The sequence below is a fragment of the Poecilia mexicana genome, unplaced genomic scaffold, assembly GCF_051168715.1.
Source record: "Poecilia mexicana isolate PSO_F unplaced genomic scaffold, ASM5116871v1 scaffold_12, whole genome shotgun sequence".
NCBI classification, from domain to species: domain Eukaryota; kingdom Metazoa; phylum Chordata; class Actinopteri; order Cyprinodontiformes; family Poeciliidae; genus Poecilia; species Poecilia mexicana.
This window is the reverse complement of record NW_028263381.1, coordinates 10,411,489-10,429,413: the sequence shown is the minus strand read 5'-3', so window position 1 is coordinate 10,429,413 and position 17,925 is coordinate 10,411,489. Positions and strand designations below refer to the sequence as shown.

Here is a 17,925-nt window from a genome sequence, read left to right as displayed (position 1 = left end):
TACCGTATTAACCCGATACTTGCTGGAAAGTGCAACGTCTCCCCTTTCAGAAACCGTTGGAATTTTTCCACTTAGCGCTACGTGTGGCGGAATTACGGTACTGCAAATTTAGATGTGTCGACGGCGACACATCTAAATGCCTTGACTCTGACATATGTGGATTAATAGATTTTTGCACTTTATTTTATTGTATTTCAATCCAATTATATTTTAAAAATATTTCAGTTGTGTCTGTTGAAAATTAAAGATTACTGACAGAGCCATAAGAAAATATTGCTTTATTTATCTGATCATATTGGAATATATTTGTTAGGTTTTCAGTAGGTTCAATTAGGTTCACTAGACTATATGCGTCATTTAAAAACATTTCAATGAACATTCGATCAGTCCGGCCCTCGGCTTGTAGCTAAATTTTTTATTTGGCCCTCCGTCCATTTGACTTTGACACCCCTGGTATAGAGCAAAATGGCAAGCGTCCGCATTCAAAATGCACACGCGTTGAACTTGAAGCGTTGGACGCGTTTGGTGTGAACGCATAATAATAATAATAATAATAATAATAATAATAATAATAATAATAATAATTGTTGATATTATTATTATTATTATTTTACTATTATTATTATTTGTTTTGATTTTAATTAAAAAAAATTATTAATACTGATAGAGGAGTAAACGTGGCAACAGATTTTTATTTTTTCCCCCCTTGCCGGTTAAACCTGAAGTTAAAAACACGATTGGCGTGTACTGTTGAACAAAACTCTGTTTCCCAGCGTGCTTTACTGCTGGGTGCACGTGTCAACGTTGCCAGCGGACCGGACCGAACGTCACATTCCTGCATTCCCTTTTCCTTTACTGTGAGACGGCGGAGTTGCCACAGGATAACTAATCTTCTTCCTCCCTCCTTTTCCTTTGGACAAACACACTCATGACACGGGGGTTTTGATCTCACAGTGTGATCCCGGGTTCTACGGTGGCCAGAATCTCACTTTGGGTAAGGATTTATCACCAGCTGAAGGCGTATTTTCAGTTGGGCTTTGAAAACCGTTGAAACCAGGCAACAATTTTACACTGGGAGCCGCATAGTCTATGTTGTGTCTGTGAACAAACTGGTTATGCGTTTACAACCACTGACGCACCTGTTGAAGTGTTAATGTTTACAGGGAGCAGTTTGAATCCAGTGTCCTGGCGGTTGCAGCTCGTTATTGTTGGGCTTAATCGCTAATGTTAGCCAGCTGGTTAGCCGCAAAGCTTGCGTCACCATTGTTACCGGTGAAACGCGGACAGACACACCGGGGCGTGGAGGCGGCTTCAGATGCGGCTCTATTACTTTGCCATGGCCTTTGTGTTGCAGGGCTTTTGATGCCTAGGATCAAGCCCCACTCAGCTTGCGTGCATTACAGCTATGCATGGCACATGGGTGTGGTTACGTGCTGAAAACATGTAAACGTGGAGGCGATGTAAACATGGATTCATTGAAGTGTTAACATTCCCGCAGTGTTACGAACGCTTCACAACAGGAATGAGAGAAGAGCTCTTTTTTTTTTTTTAGACTGCCCTGAAAATCAGCTGAACTAGCTGCACATAAGCTCGCTGTCTCAGCTGTTGACCCTCACAACAAAGAGAGAGCCACAGCTCAACTGGAACTGTTCAAAGAGCGCAAGTGGATCAATAAGAGTTGTAACATAAATTTTCAAAACAAATAAAGAGAAGAACCCTGATTAGTTAGCTAAGTTGCTCAAAAATGTTCTATGTAATGTCATGGGATGCTCATTATATAATGGCTATTATAACGTGTGCACACAGGTTTTGACTGTAACTTGTAAGCTGATTTTCCTCTTTAGGTTTTTCCTAACATTCCTGGCATTCCTGTTTTTCAGGGATTGATTGTATCAGAGTCACTTTAGTGGGTTATGGGAATGTTGGCCTGCTGTCAAAAGATGGAGAGCTTCCAAGACAAATAAGCTTTCAAGATAAATAAGACAGCATGTTCCCATGTGGAATATTCATGTGTAGATAGGTATATTTTTAAGGTATAAAAACCTCACTAAATGACAGAAACATGTCTCTTTCAGGAAATATTTCTGACTTGCTCTTAAACCTGTTGTGCCCATCTAAACCTTCTTTATCTTTCCTTTCTGATAATTTTGTCAAAAGGTGCTCTGAGTAATCAGCTGGTGGCCGAAATGAACGATTTGTGCTGCCTGGACACTATAAAATCCTCTGTTTCTTTAACACATCACAGTACGCACTACCTCATCACACTGACAAATGACAAAACTCTGAAATTTGCTGCTGTCATTGAGTAAATATTCAGTATGAATGGCTATAATCAGTGAGTTGTTTCAAAATTAAATCAGAGGAAACAATTGCAAGAAACTGTTGAAAGGAAACTGTTTTCTATGACATCTTGAAACTTGTCTGCAGTTAATTGAGAAAACAAGAAAGAACGAGACTGTTAGCAGTTCAAGACTGAATGTATATCACAAGTTTATCTGTTTTATTCTCTTTCACCTTGTAGTTATCAGAGAACATGAAAATGTTAGCAGCCTTGTGGAACATTAGCTTAGATAAATGTCTACTTTCTTTAGGGAGTACACAAAGGGACTGGTGTTTCATTAGTAGCCATGCTAGCAGGCTGCACTAATCAACAGTGTAATGCGCTAAAGAAAGTTTAGAAAACTTGAACTTTGCACTTTTTTCGTTTGTTTTTAACATTGTAAGACTCTGTCTTACAGCAGCTGCTCTCTGAACACAGTGCCACAACAATGCTTCTGCTCCTTGCATACATTTCTGGCAACTGGACACAACTAGACAAAAAAAAATAAAAAATTGAAAGAGCTGCTAGCTCTTAAAGATGAGCTATGTAGAATCAATATCAACAGATCAAAACTTTACAAAAAGCTAAGATCTTAAGAATGCCTCAAAATTTTGAACGATGCATATGCCTGGTTTAAAACAACTTAAATGGATGTTTTATGATTATTGTACCAATTGGTGAAATGGGTTCAGAGCATTTAATTTGTTCTTGTACACCAGCATCACTTCAGTTTCAGAATGATTTAACTGACATGAATACAAAAATGAAACAAATAATAAATCCCAATAAATTAAAATAGACGTCGAATCAAAGTAATCCATTCTTTACCCTGAATTTGTTAAGAGACCTTTATTGATACCAAATTATCAATTTTTATAACCTGCTATGGATGTCTCATTCTAATAAATGTAGTGTTTGTGGACAGTTGATGCAGCAAGGTGATGGTCAGTGAATTTTATGCAATCAGAGCCCTAATTTAATACTTTACTAGCCTTACCCACTACTTGTTTTTGAGTTGATAACCAGCTTAATCAGATTTTGCTCCTACATGAACCTTCGTGTAACATATAAACAAACCTTAGTGCCACCTGCACTACTACCCTTATCACTGCAGCCATGAAACATATCTGGACCCATATTGTCAATATTTGCATCTTTCCTCTGCAGAAATGTTGCATATGGACCAGACTTCTAAATTACTCAGCATTGCTGATGCGTAAACTCAGCCTGAACTGTTCTCCAGTTGTCAGCGCATGGTCATCACCCCTCTGATCTGCAGTCTTAGCACATGTGTGAATGCTGTTGATGCTGCTGAATTGGCTGCATACGGGCCAGTGACGCACCGCCGATCGTACGGAGGCCATGTTCGTAGGGATGTGGAGGGTGAGCGAACTCGGCTGTGTGCCGTGGTGAGAGTGGGAGTAATCTGTAGAAAGCTGAAGCACCCTGAGTCACACTGCGTTGCAGTGATCCATTCTCATTTCAGTGGGAGCTGCTGCTCGTTAGGCTGCTGCTGTTGCACAGATGAGTGAGAGAAATGAGGAGTCATTACATGAGTGATTATTCAGGAAAACATACAGCGGCTCATAGAGGTGAGAAATGAAGTGGTTGTTTAAAGAGAACAGAGCGTGTTTGCGCTATATCAAAATTAAAAGATGTAATTACTCGTTTATTGATGTACTTTCTGTGGCTAAGTATTTGCTAGCATGCTGTTGTGTGTTTTGCCATCATCTTGATGGCCTCGTAGGAGGCTAACCTTTTATTGCCTCTCTTTGCCCCTTTTGTTCCTGTTGAGCTTTCATCTGTCACCTTTACAGACGTTGTAAAACCAGCATGGACACTCCCCTCACGTTTATATTCCACAACTCTTTACGTAGACATGGACAAAATGGCATTGTGGGGCTGAAGTCTGAACGGTTCCACAGTTCTGCACATGCCCAATCCTCTGCTGGTCGGTCACAACAGGGACATGGGGAGACAATGGAGTTATTGTCTTAATGATACACACAAGCTAACACATCCCGCTGACCCCCCATGTGGCATTTGCAGACTATTTGCTACTGGTTTGTTCTCTTGTGTTTCCTCACAATATCTAATTACAAAGAACGAGATTCAGGCAGGTTCAGTTCCGTGCTATTGAAAGTGTGTAAGCCAGATATTGTATGCAGAGTTTGGTTCTCTGACGTGAGAATATTAATTTCCCTTGTTACATAGTATTTTCTAAATGCTTATATCTGCAGTATGTAACTTTTACAAACAATATGTTTTTTTGTTTTTTTTACATATTTGTAGAAACTGCCATGATGTTGTGACATTATAACATGAGACAGATAATCAGCGAGAAATCAAGCTGCTCTGCCTCCTCCCTGTGCTCTGACAACCATCTGCAGAAATCCACCATGTCTGAAGTAACCAATTAGAGCCAGGAGGAGGGTCTTAGCACTATCAATCTTGCTAATGTACGCACAGCTCAATGTGCTGTTGATGGAGAAACAACTTACTGTTACAGGAAAACTACGGTATATATCCGCCGTCGTCGGTGACCATGCTGGCTAGCCTGAGTATTCAAGACAGACTCCAGTGTGGAGAACTAGCTATAACATAGCAGAAAGAAAGGCTTAGGGTAGGAAGGAGTGTTGGTTGTATTATCATTTATTGTGATAAATCTCTTATCATGATAAGATTTCATTTTATCATTGTCACAGCAAATTCCAATTAATAATGTTTAAAAAAAACAACCAAAAAACAAAACTGTCCTTATTGTCAAAATTGCTATTTTTGCATTTTTCCCCCACTGTTTGTTCAATGAAAGTATCAATCAATAAATTTGAAAATATTTGTAGTTTATTGAAACATTTCTTTATGTGACTGGTATCCTAAATAAGTTAATCTGATTAATTGTGATGAATCGATTATTGAAGTAATCATCAACTAATTCAGTAACCGACTAATTGTCGACTGGAAAATACAGACTCAAATATCATTTTTTCATTTTTATTAGTAAAATATATTTAAAATGGCCTTAAAAACTCGCAACGGCAACCTTAGATTTCAGGTCCTGTGGACCACTCTATGAAAACCTTTGACCCCATGTGTAGTTTTCCTAGACGAATTAGACCAGATTAGTTGAATTATCAGCTCTGCCAGCATTGCCTGAGAACATTGACTCAGACTCCCACTGAGGAGACCGGATCTCATGTTCTTTTCTATTTGGATTGAAAGGATTATAGTTCTTACTGTTTGGTTTTTAGTAACCGTATCAAACCCTGCAGCTGGTTGGATCAGGCTTCTAAAGCCCTATAATGGAACAATCTTGCTGTGACAAAACACATTTTTAGTGGAGTTAATGGCTTGTTGGCCCAATTTGTCTTGACTGACCACATGTCAGTCTTGTCGTAAATGCAAGTCATAATGAGAATGAACTAAAAGCACACATGATGCCAGCAATTCTAATTGATGTTGTGACAGAAAATATTATTGATATTTTTAACATTTTTTTTCATGGGAATAGTTGGAGTAAGAAACTTGCAACCATTCACCTTTAAGATCAATCAAAGCAAAGACTGTGACAAACATAATTGTTCATCATAAGTGTCTGACCTGAAAAATACACTGTGCAGATGGATAATTACCTGTTTGTGCTGTTTGTGGACGTATTAGAATTGTTTGGAAAGATAACGATTTTTGTGATTTCTATTGATGCAAAATGCTGCATTCCATGTGATGGTTTTCACAACAAGTAAAACTGTTTCATAAAGATTTAAAAATTGCATGATTTATGCAACTTTCCTGTTAAAGGCGCTAATATTTTCCAAGCAAGAATGCAGATCCTCTAATGGATAGACAATGCTTAGCTTTGCAGCACTTGATGAGTAAATGTGCTGCAACAACACTATTCCTTTGATTTACTTCATTTTGTATTACCCTTACATGTAAACAAGAACATTATACCTTCGGAAGCCCACTTTACCCTTAGATTCAGAACATTTTTACTTCAATTGTTGCAGTTGCTACATGTGAAGGAACTGCAACCCTCACAAAATTTGGCTTTCTTAGACCAAATTTTGCACTTAATGTTTAGAGTTAAATTTTTGATTTGTACTGACAGTTTTTACAAAGAATTGTCCTTGTTTTCCTTTTTACACACAATCATGTGTTGATTAGAGAAAAAGTAATATGTTAGTAAATGCACTTTTTTTACTTATTGCATTTATGTTTTCTGTTCTCTGCGTGCTTCTGGGATATACATGGCGTTGGTTGAAGCAGGCAGTGTCCTGTCTGGTGCCGTGCTGTGGCTGTCTGACTTGTTCTGTCTCAATGGCTCTGAGCCTCGGGGCACAGCGTTCGATTGAACCACAGATGGCTCTGCATTCTACAGGCCTGATCTGCCTCTCTGGGCTGTACAGCCCTACCAGGCTGTAAAGTAGTTTACTAAATATTGTTATTAGGGCTTTGGCTGCTATTCTGTGTGTAGTATTTAAAAGATACTGTAAAACCTATATAATACAGTTTAAACTGCCACTTGATGTTGTTTGGTTTCTGAATATGCCATATAGTGCCAGACAATGCCACCACTGGAGTTGGGCTAAAAGTGTGATTGGTGGAGGATGGCAGGGTGCTCTTTGTTAGGACAGCTGGTTGAGTTGAGGGGAAGAGGGTGAGACAGTGGAGACAGGAAGAAAGGGGGAGGGGGCTGCCGTGTCACACTGTTATGACCTATGTAGTCATCGACAAGCAAAGTAAGCACTACCAGCCCTTATCAGAACATGTGATTATTCACTCTGTTCCCTCTTCCATTTCTTTTACTTTGAACAAATCTTTCATTAATCAGAGGCTATTAACAGAAACTGCAGCTAGTTAAACACCTTTTAACTGTTTCAATTGAAATATTTTGAGCTCAAATATCTAAAAGTATCTCTTTCAGCTAATCAAAGCCAGCTTTGAGGTTGTAAATATTACAATTCTGTTTTCATTTGCAGGACTTGATGGTACTTGAATTTAATAAGCATGGCCCGCCCCCCCTTTGCATTCTGGACGGTAGAACAGAACTAGTAGTTTAAATGTAGCTCTTGTCATGCCTATAAACCAGTTGCGATAGCATTTCCAATTGAGTGGAATTCATTTTCGACAACTTAATTTCTTCTGAGCCAATATTGATGAGTCACCTTAACTAAGCGAATTGAGAAAGTGTGTGTTTGGTAAATCAGAGATATTTTGTGATGCTATTTGTGCTACTGAATCTGAAGGGTCAATTTCTGTGCTTGGCTGGAGATTGAAGGCGCTTGCAGCCCTTAGTCCTGTTTTAATGTTTACTTGTGTCATGTATGCTTAATGAAGACGTTTCTAAGTTTGGGTCAGACAAATCCTCGGTTTAATCGTCCCGCATCCTGCTGGGATGTTGGGACCTTGGCGATCCATGAGCAAAGAGCAAGTTGCTGTTTCTTTAAAGCAGAAAAAAAAATTGTTGCTTTCATTAGAAATATTCATATTCTCTCCTAACAATAGTAGAAACCTAAGCTGGTCCCAGACATCTCAGAACCATAATTAGGAGCTTTAAATACTTTGAGATATTACAAGATTACTGCAGGTTTTGAATTATGTATGAGGAAACCTTGCAGGGTTTAGCCAACAGCCTCGCTTCACACCAGGAGTCTAGTTTTCTGATATTGCAGAGCCACTGTTTACCTGGGGTAAGATAGTTTAAACTTAATTTACTTCTTTATCATAGTTAGTTAGATTTACCATTACACCTTAATCTCAACATCTAGCGAAACATAGATATGTATAAAGATTGATAACACCAATCCAGGGTTTCCCCCAGAAAACTTCCTAAGCCCGGTGGTGGGGGCGTCGAGGTGGTCCACCGACGGTCTACAGTGTTTTTGTATTAAAAGATGTTAAGTTTACAGGAAATATTAAAGTATTACTGTGTAATTATATGTTACAGGAAAACATCTCCAGTGAAATGCTATTTAAACCCGCAACTAGTCCAAAAACAACAAATTTGCACTTCTGTTTAATCCAAATTAAGTCATCTGCTCCATCCGGCCCCCAAGAGCTTCAGGGGCCCCATAAACGCTAATATTGTAAAACAGACCACAGATAAATAAATGTAACACTTGCTGTTGAATTTAGTGCTGTTAAATTTGATTCAATTGTTTATACATAAGTTAAAAGATTTTAAATTGTTTAACATTTAAATGCAAGATTTTAAGGAGCTGGCAAGTTTACTTTGTAAAACTTCAAAGAACAATATTCATAGTTGGATTGTTTTGTTACCATAGCAACAATGTGATGCTGTGAGTTTAATCTTTGAATTTACAAATCCAAATTAGTAAACTGCTATTATAACTTATTGCTTTTTAGGCTGGCCAATTAAACTAATCCCGTCTCCCATATTTTACTAACTCTAACACAGAAGGTGTTAGAGGTGCTGATGATTTTAGCAGCTAGAGGGGCTCCTAAGTCAAAGTCTGCGCAAGGCTCATGCAGCCTTGGACCGGCCCTGCACAATGAGTAAATCTGCTGCACTGCGCAGAGATGCGCAACAAACGGGAGATTTGGCTTTAGTAGTTGTTCCATTTCGTGTCTGTTGAGTTTTAATCGTCACAGAAACTATTCTGGTTGGTCGAGTTCAAGGGACTCAACCGTGCCTGACCGGTCACGAGTTTCTCCGATCTCCGTGCGGCCGCGCGTATTAACTCTTAAGTAGACAACGCATTTGATATGGTTTGATGCATCATGTAACCGGAAAAATAATACTAAAAATAATATAATATCAACGTCATGCATGACTCCGAGGAGAGCGTTAAAGCTCCTCACCGGGCTGAACCTGCATGATGAGGTTAGCGCTGCTCCTTATCCACAAATGCTCCAGCAAACCGGGACCACAGACATAAACTTTACAGGGAAGACAGACACAGAGCCACACAATGGGCAGCGCGTTGAGATGTAAACGGCGCATATAATTGTTCATTCACAAAGATAAATCATTCTCACCGCTCCACAACGCACACCTCTGAATTCGCTACAAGTTATTCCTGCGGTTCACATAGAGCTCCGCAACCAGAGCTAAAGTGGCGGGTTTTAAACTCTTACCTAGAGTTCTCCAAAGAATCATAATTCCTCACAGTAAGTTGATGTAAATATCCATACAGGTCAGCCTGTGTCCAGTTTGAGTGAAAGGAGGTGCGCGCGATCCCGCTGGGGTAAAACAGCAGCAGCGCGCGAGGCAAAGCGCAGAGGCGCCAGCTGTGTGATTGGTCCGCGCGCTGTCGGGTTTAAATGCATAAACTATAAACCTATCTTTAAGGATAAATCTGCTCTGCTAATGAAATGCTCAGAGCAAAAAAAAAAAATAGATAAAAAAAAAAAATTATTATTATTATTTTCCTTGAAACGTAAACAAGCAACGCTTAGCCTGGCGGTGGGGCTAGTAAAGCATGGCGGACCGCCAGACTTATAATACCCTGTGGAAACCCTGCAATCAGTAAAAATAATTAATAGCTATTGGCAGCTGTTTACAGGCAATAACTTTGTACTCAGTGTCGAGGAGAAAGGTAGGACTTCTTCATTAGGATGCAGCCAGTTGAGTAATTTTGCATTTTAACTGATGTCATCTTCCCACAATGGCAGATATGCAGATATCTTGGGCTTAACAACATCATTGTTGAGTGATTGATTTAATTATAGATATCCCCCAAGATCATGTGGTTGGTCTATTTTCAGAATGTTTTTTTTATTTTATTTTACATCTTTAAAAAGCTGTACAAAAAAAATAACAGTTTAAGCAGATTTCAGTTTCTTTCTAAGAAATATAAAATGAAAACGTGAGCATTCTACATATTTATTTCTAACTTTCCTGCAATAATATGCTAGTAGTAATGTAACTTTGTAGCAGGCACAATCCTACTCTGTGTTGCGTGTAAATCATTCTACAAAACAGCTTTTTAATTTAAATTTAAAGCAAACACAAAAGGATTTTGTAGTTGACGTTTTTAACTGTTTGTAGAATATTATATTAGTCATTTTTAGCTAGCATAAGTAAACAGCAGTCTTGCCAGTGTATTTCCTACAGCATTTAGATCCTTTCTTTAACTTTTACATTGCTAAAAGCCTGCAAATACTGTATTAAGACCGACCGAGTGCTCTTGGTCAAAAGTTCAGAAATACTACCTGTTTAGCCTTCCTGTTATCTGCTGAGATTTGTGGTCTCTGACCGCCCAAATCTCAACACCTCAAACAGCTTCTTACATTTCTTTGCTTCCTCTTACTTCATTTCTAAACAGTTCAGATACTGAAAATATATACTTTTAGTCTTCTTCCCACAGATAAAAAACAAGACTCATGTAGAGTGATGTTCTGAGGCATGTTAGTCAGTGTTTAATTAATAGGTAGTAAATATTTTCTTATCTGCAATCTTGAGTACAAGTACACTTGAGAAACATTAATATACATTTGAAAGTAAAATAAAAAGTTTCAATGTTTTCAGTGTGAGACAAACTATTGTATTTGAGTCTGAAGACTGTAAAGTAACAGTAAGAAGAGAATGGTGAAAGAAAACAATATTTACTGATGACTGTAAAATAAATCTTTAATTGGAAAAAGAGCTCTATATTTCCATCTTCCTGAAGTGTCTAAACATTTTACTGGCTGACAGGCGATCAGAAAGGAGAGATGACTGAAGCTTGGCAGCTGTCAAAACAATCTGTGTCATCATCTAAAACTGGGATAGCCCGACGCCATAAAACATGACTTATATCTGAAGATGTTTATATTTTTTCTTTGTATTCATTTTGATTTTGCAGGAATTACAGGTGATGCAAACCCTTTTTTTATTCTTAAATGAATCTTTTTTTTTTTATCAATCCTTTCTTTTTATGAGGACTTGCTACATATTTAGAAGGAACCATTTACAAACCAAGTCCCCTGTCAAATATAGGCAGCAGTTTGCACACTGTGCTCCGTCATATCAACATGTTGATCATAAACGGCTCATAAATATGAACATCAAAAACCGAAGAAATCATTAACCTCAGTTCTTCATGATACTACACTTAAGAGAAACCCTTTTTTTTTTCATTCAAGTAAAATGTTTGTCATTTTAGCGTAGCTGCAAAGAGCAGGATAATCAATGTATGAATGGATTAAACTCTACTGTCAACAGGGGAGGATTACAGTTCTGACTGAAGGTCAGATTACAGACGTGTCGAGATGATTTGCAGTATGTGTGGGAAGACTGACCCCCGTGAGCAGAAGTTTTGTCACTCACTCTTCTGTTTAGTCAGTAGCTCCAGACAAGAAGTCAACTTCTCGTCTGATTCATTAAGTGAATACCTAAATGTTTGCATTACTGCTTTATTTGATCAATGATAGGCACATTTCAGTGTTTGTTGATATGTAAACGTCTTGGTGTTGCATTCACCAGGCCCTTTGTGGCTCATACTGTTGACTTGTTGGCAGGAAGTTCACGGGACTCCCCTGTAAGTCGCCAGCCTCAGCATGTAGTATTCTGCGTGCTCCAACCATAAATCCTCTTTGCACGGCTGGTGATCAAACCTTGATGTAAAGGAGCTTAGCAGCAACGGACAGTCAGGCGGGAAGCTGCTTCCCTGTTGGTCAGGGTTCAGGTGAACACACACAACTCCGACAGCGGAGAAAGAGAGAGAGACGGAGGGACACCGACATAGAAGTAGCAACATAAAGTGGATGCAGAGTTGGACCAGGAATTAACTGGGGAAAGGAGTTTGCAGAGAAAATGTTTCTTTTTGAACACCTGAGTAAAATATTGCAACTGCCCAGCAGGGTGGTATTGCAGTTGGACATGTAAACAATGCAAATATGGATGCTTGCTAACAGCTTGAACTATGACTCGTCTTTGAATGTTGTGAAAGCAGGCGGATCAAAGGTAAGAGAGAGAGAGAGAGGGATTTTCAGTTTTGCTGCATTTTTAGACATTTTTTTTGGACAGCTTAGACTTCTAACTGTATAAATATATATTTTTATTAATATTTATTTTATCTAACTGTGTAGTTAAAGAGAAACTGTAATTTATCCACACTACCAGGACTTTGGTCAGTCATTGATTTGGATTGTTGATATCTGAAGTAAACATGAAATCTATAACATAAGAGCATCTGCTGTTACTGAATTTCTAACTTCCATCCATCTTTATCCTTATCTTTGTTATGTACAGGTCACCTTTCTCCCTCCTTCCTCCTCCTCTCTTCCTCCCTCCTGCCACCTCTGCAGCGGTTGCCATGGAGAACTCTTCGGTGGCGTCTGCATCGTCTGAGGCAGGAAGCACCCGCTCGCAGGAAATAGAGGAGCTGGAGCGTTTCATCGACAGCTACGTCCTGGAGTACCAGGTGCAGGGCATTCTGGGAGACAAGCCAGATGGAGACGTGGACTTGGACAATGACGGCAAAGAGCCGCAGGTTGGATGATGATGTCTGAAATGCATTATTTGTTTGTTACACATGATGCATACCCAGCTGGTTTCTCTCATTTGTACATGTCACAACTTAGTAGAAGCTTTCTAAAGTCATGCTCATGTTGTTGTGGAAGTGAATGTGCCATCAGTTGAAACTGTAGTTAAATGGAAAATCCAAAGGCAATAGTGACATGTAGAATGTGAAGAATAACACCGACTGACTGCGTGTGTAAAGGGAATTATAGTTAGCAGAAGCTTTTGCCATGTAGTCATAAATTATGTTTTAAATTGGTAAGAAAACAAAAGTAGAAACAAAAGTAAAACAGCGTAACAATATCCCCTTTTCTTTTTCTCCATCAGTGGACAGATGACTGCATCAACCAGAGAGATGGTAGCTGGACGTCATCTCAAGGGAGAGGCTCCTCTAAACGTGTAAGTTTTACCTCCATGTTCCAGCGTTCTGCTCACCTCTCACTAAACACACTAATCAAACTTTTTAGTTTCTCTTTACTTATGTCTCTGTCCTGTTGTCTGACAATGTCAAGGGTCTCATTTGAAATAGTATTAAACTCAACTCACGTTTAAAGCTGCAGTATGTAACTTTCACGAAAATATGTTTCTTACATATTTGTTAGAAGTGTCACCATGTCGTGACTGTGTGGTATGAGACAGATGATCTGATAAGATCGAGTTCTTTCACTTCCTCCCAGTGCTGCTTTTGCCTTCTAAAACAAATGCACTGCTCCCTGTCAAAAACAAGCTACCAGAGCTGGAGGATGATCTTGGCGCTAGTCAGTCAGCATGTGCTGATACATGTACTAATAATAGTAATACTACTAATAACTTACCAGTCCAGGAAAACAGTTTTTCCACCGTCATCATTGGTCATGCCAACTAGCATTAGCATTCGTGACAATGGACTAACATGCTACAGCTGCTTGCACTCAACTGTAGCACAGTAGAGAGCAAGCAGCAGGATGATTGACAGCCCTAAGACCCTCCTCCTGGCTCTGATTGGTTGTTTCTTGTGGAGCAGTGAGTTTTTCAGATGACAGCAGGACCACAGGGGAGGCAGAGGAGCTAGATTTTTTTCCCCCCTACATTATCTGTCTTATACTGTCACAACATAGTAACTTTTTATAAAAAGTTCTATAAGATGTAACTTTATAGAATGTTACACTTTATAACATTCTATAAAACATAACCTTGCATTCTTCAATAAATGCTTTAAGCTTGCGTTGACAGTTTTATTATACTGTCATTATGTCTACCTTAAGAAACAAATATCTAGATGTTTAATATTAGTGTGAAATAACTACAAAAACTGCAGAAATGCATGCTCAGATCATTTATTTTATATACTATATTGGTATCGGTTATTGACTAAATGCATTTGTACATGTATACATGTGTACACATGTATAAAGAGTTTTTTTTTTTCATTACAATTTCTTGATTAGTAGTTGCTCGTGCAAAAATATCCACATTAGACGATGTATTTATGAGCGTTTGAATGTTTTCAAATCTTTTTACAGCAATTTTGTCTGCTTGTCTGCATGTAGACACTAGTAGTCCAAGCTTTGAGTAATTTACAGCTCATCAGTCTGTGTGGAAGGAGCATTCAGTGCATGTCCTGAATGACTATCATGGGATATGATTGTGGCACAGCAAGTGACTGAATTTTCTGTGAAATATTAGTGAAGCTTTACAGTGTTTTTCTTTTTTTTTCTTTTTTAACAAAATAATAAGAGTCGTTTGGGCTTTGAGCCCATTTAATGGGATAAATTAGAGTATAACAAATTCACACTCTGAGTATCAGTAATTTATTTGGCCAGGTGATTGGACTCCATCTGCCTCAGGACTAATTCTGATGTATATATTTTTAGTGAGTCAGATGGTGAGGCTTGGAGAGTGTTGTGGGCATTGTGGTATGGTAAAGAAACCAAAGAGTCATAAAAATGTTGGTTAGTTATTGATATCGTTGCAGTTTTCAATGATGGCATCATAGCTTCCTGTTCTCCTGATATCATCAAGCTCTAACTCTCTTTGACTACATGCCGAGCTTGAAGGATTATTACTAAGTTAACAATGCGATTCACTCAATCACACACTGTTGCTACAGTATACATCTGGAATGTAATTAATTATTTAGATGTGAATTCGTCTTATACTGCATGAGTGAAATGATTTGATTATTTTTTTGTGTATAAATTGGATCAGTTTGTTTTGTAAAGTGTGTTTTACAACACTTGTTGTGAACTCCTTTGGCACTGCAGGATGAGTGGGAACACAGCAGTAACGGCAGTACCGGCTCCAGACCCAGTTCAGGCTCCAGACCAGGATCCGGCTCCCGCTCTGGCAGCAGAGGCCGAAACAACCAATTAAAAGGATCTCCCAAGGTACGGAAATATTTATTCTTTTTCTTGTCCCGTTTGTTTCTTTAGTAAGCGCATGTTCAGCAAAAACAATAAAAATCCTTACAAATCAAATGGTAGTTATTGTTAATGGTCTTATAGTAGATTTTTCAAACAGAATTACTGACAAATCTTTAAGTGAAATCACAAGGCTGTATGAGCTAACAGGTTTTGAGCTTAACCTGGAGGTCTGTTGGTTTTAACTGATTGCTCTACTTCTCATTTCTGGAGCTGCAGTAGGAAGAAGATGAAATGCATAAAAGCAGTTTTGACGGAAGTTGTTTTTTATCCTTCTAGAACGGGAACAGGGATGTCGCCTTTGACATCTTGGGGACAGACATATGGGCTGCAAACACAATGGACTCGCATGGGTAGGTGCCACACGATGCAGTTAAAACGTGTTTTATACTTTTTCCAAGTGGCAGTTAATTTAAGCCATTTCTTCTAGTGTCTTTAACTTATCACAATTTTCTGATTTCTCTTGTTCACGCGTGAAATCTGTGTCTCTGTTGTAGAGGTGCGGGCTGGGACGTACAGCCAGAAAAATTGGATTTTAGTCATTTCCACAGGAAACACTTCAGAGGAATGCCAAAGCAGCTGCCTCACATTGACAGAGAGGGGTAAGATTCTGTCTTTATGCATCTGTGGTAAATGGTCCAACTGCTCGGTGTGTGGCTTTGGTTACTTTGTGGCATTAGAAATATGAAATGCAAATTAATAATAATTCATAAGCTAATAATATCTCTTACGCCTTTTCCTTTCAGCATGAGCAAAGACAAGTTTGCAGAGGACGACGGGATAGACATGAATGATTTGGAGAGGTTCTTACCTCATCTGCGCTCTGTAAGTTGTAGACATTTATTCCTTTGTAGAACTGAGTGCACCTTTTGTTTTTGCTGCAACACTTAATAAATCTTACTATCGTCAGAATAATGTTTAATAATTTTAATCAAACAAGTTTTATTGCTACAGCTCAACTCCAAGTAGTACCTCTGTAATCTTATAGTTGTTATAGGCTGCCCTCTGGTGGCCTATTAAGGAAATATTGAGCATTTGCTGAACAGATCCTGCACTAGAACGGGGAAAAGTATTTATGTGCTATAGTATGTTTTTAGTTTAGGAGTGAATTTATTGGTGAATGAATGGCTGGGCAGAGTTGAATAGTTAAACAAAAGAACCATCTAATATTGATCAGGCTGTGGACTGAAAATGAGTGAGAAGCAGCTCAAGGAAAAAAAAAAAAAAAACACATTCAGAGGACCTGTTAATGAAGAGCTCTTAACAGATTACCCAAAGCTCCAGCTTCATGAAAACAAAGTTCTAACAAAATGTGGTTCAAAGTGGCAGGCAACGTCTTCAGATTTAACGCTTTGTTCAGAAATGAAGTTTTGGTGACACCTGGTGGTGAGATTATAATATGTAATATTTTCAGGTTTATGTTATGCATACGTTCATAATTTATTTCTGTAAATGTCTTTGCCTGTTTTTATAGAGATTACAAATATGCTGTTGTTTATTATGTACACTGTATTTTCATACCAATCACCTTCTTAATATGACTTTGGTCTGAATATCCAACACCTGCATTTAGTCTCATATTTAGGATTTTATGTGTTTGAATTCTAAGACCGTCAACAGGGTGGAATTTGTTTGTGTGCTATATGTATCTCACAAATATCGCGTGATGCACGTAGGAAAATTATATTGTAGCTGTCAGAAATATTTGGGGGTCATTGAAAGCTGACCAAATAAGGATATGAGTCGTTTCAGTTCCTACTGTATGTCCTGCAGTGTGAGAGGTGCGCACAATAACAGCTTCCTGATGTCATTACTCAGTACCTCTGAGTATGATGTGTCTGGCTTGAACTGAGTGAAATTGATTTTGCAGCTGTTAAAGCCCTAGCCGAGTACAAGGTATGAAGCTCTGTGTTTTTCCACAGTGGATTTTGATCTAATGAGGTGGCAGCGTTCACCTTCTGTCACCTCGATTGCCGTTCTCTTTTCCTGCCCTGCTTTCTGAGTCAAAATATTTTCCCTCGCTCATAGTGGTCAAGCTCCAGGGTCTTCATCCTTCCTTCCCCTCTTGCCCTCTGGGCTGAGATTGTGTTTTGCCTTTTATACTCTTTCAGCAGAGATATTTCTTGTTGAGCTACCAAGTTGGCAGTGCTCACTGTGTAGTTCCTGAATCTAAGTTGCGGTTTCCGTTCATTCAGTAGAACCAGAAGTAAGATGGGGTAAGCTGCTTTTGTCTGTTGTGCTAGGGATCAGATTTATGTTGATTTGGGGACACTGTGAGGTACTTTCCCCCCACCGACATCCTCATCTGTTCCCAAACTACATCCTCCTCATTCACTCACTGTTGCACCTTTGGTACCATACATTTTACATTTTGTCCATTTTTATCAGCATAGATAAAAGTAGTAGGCCTTAAATCCTTTTTTATGTTTTGAAAAAAGGGCACTTCAGCCTTCAGATATGGACACAGCAATGTAAATTAATTGAACCTACTCTGATAAATACACACAGTCAATTGAGACTGATTTTGTGGCCTTTTTTGCTATCATAAAACAAATCACACACAGAATGAAGACGGGAAAGAGTTTAGACTCAATTCAGTCTGTTAAACAAATAAAAAACAAACTTTAATGCTGAATCAGAAGTCAGAATTCAGCATTGCGATGCCTTATCCAGAGTTGTATAAAGTGGTATTGAAAATATGTAGGAATTAAGTATAGTAGGACTTCAGGTCTAAACGTGAG

At 38.7% G+C, this 17,925-nt stretch overlaps 1 protein-coding gene across 2 annotated transcripts in view; it reads left to right on the top strand.

The window, feature by feature from the left end:
• The first annotated feature begins 811 nt into the window (after nucleotides 1-811).
• Nucleotides 812-17,925, top strand: part of ctif (CBP80/20-dependent translation initiation factor) — a 52,870-nt gene continuing 35,756 nt past the window's right edge. For both annotated transcript variants that reach the window (XM_014988588.2, XM_014988587.2), the window contains exons 1-7: nucleotides 812-994; nucleotides 12,516-12,756; nucleotides 13,113-13,184; nucleotides 15,029-15,151; nucleotides 15,464-15,537; nucleotides 15,682-15,786; nucleotides 15,931-16,009. In XM_014988588.2, the coding sequence (XP_014844074.2) occupies nucleotides 12,580-12,756; nucleotides 13,113-13,184; nucleotides 15,029-15,151; nucleotides 15,464-15,537; nucleotides 15,682-15,786; nucleotides 15,931-16,009 (630 nt within the window). In that variant the 5' untranslated portion in view covers nucleotides 812-994; nucleotides 12,516-12,579. The remainder of the gene's footprint in view (nucleotides 995-12,515; nucleotides 12,757-13,112; nucleotides 13,185-15,028; nucleotides 15,152-15,463; nucleotides 15,538-15,681; nucleotides 15,787-15,930; nucleotides 16,010-17,925) is intronic.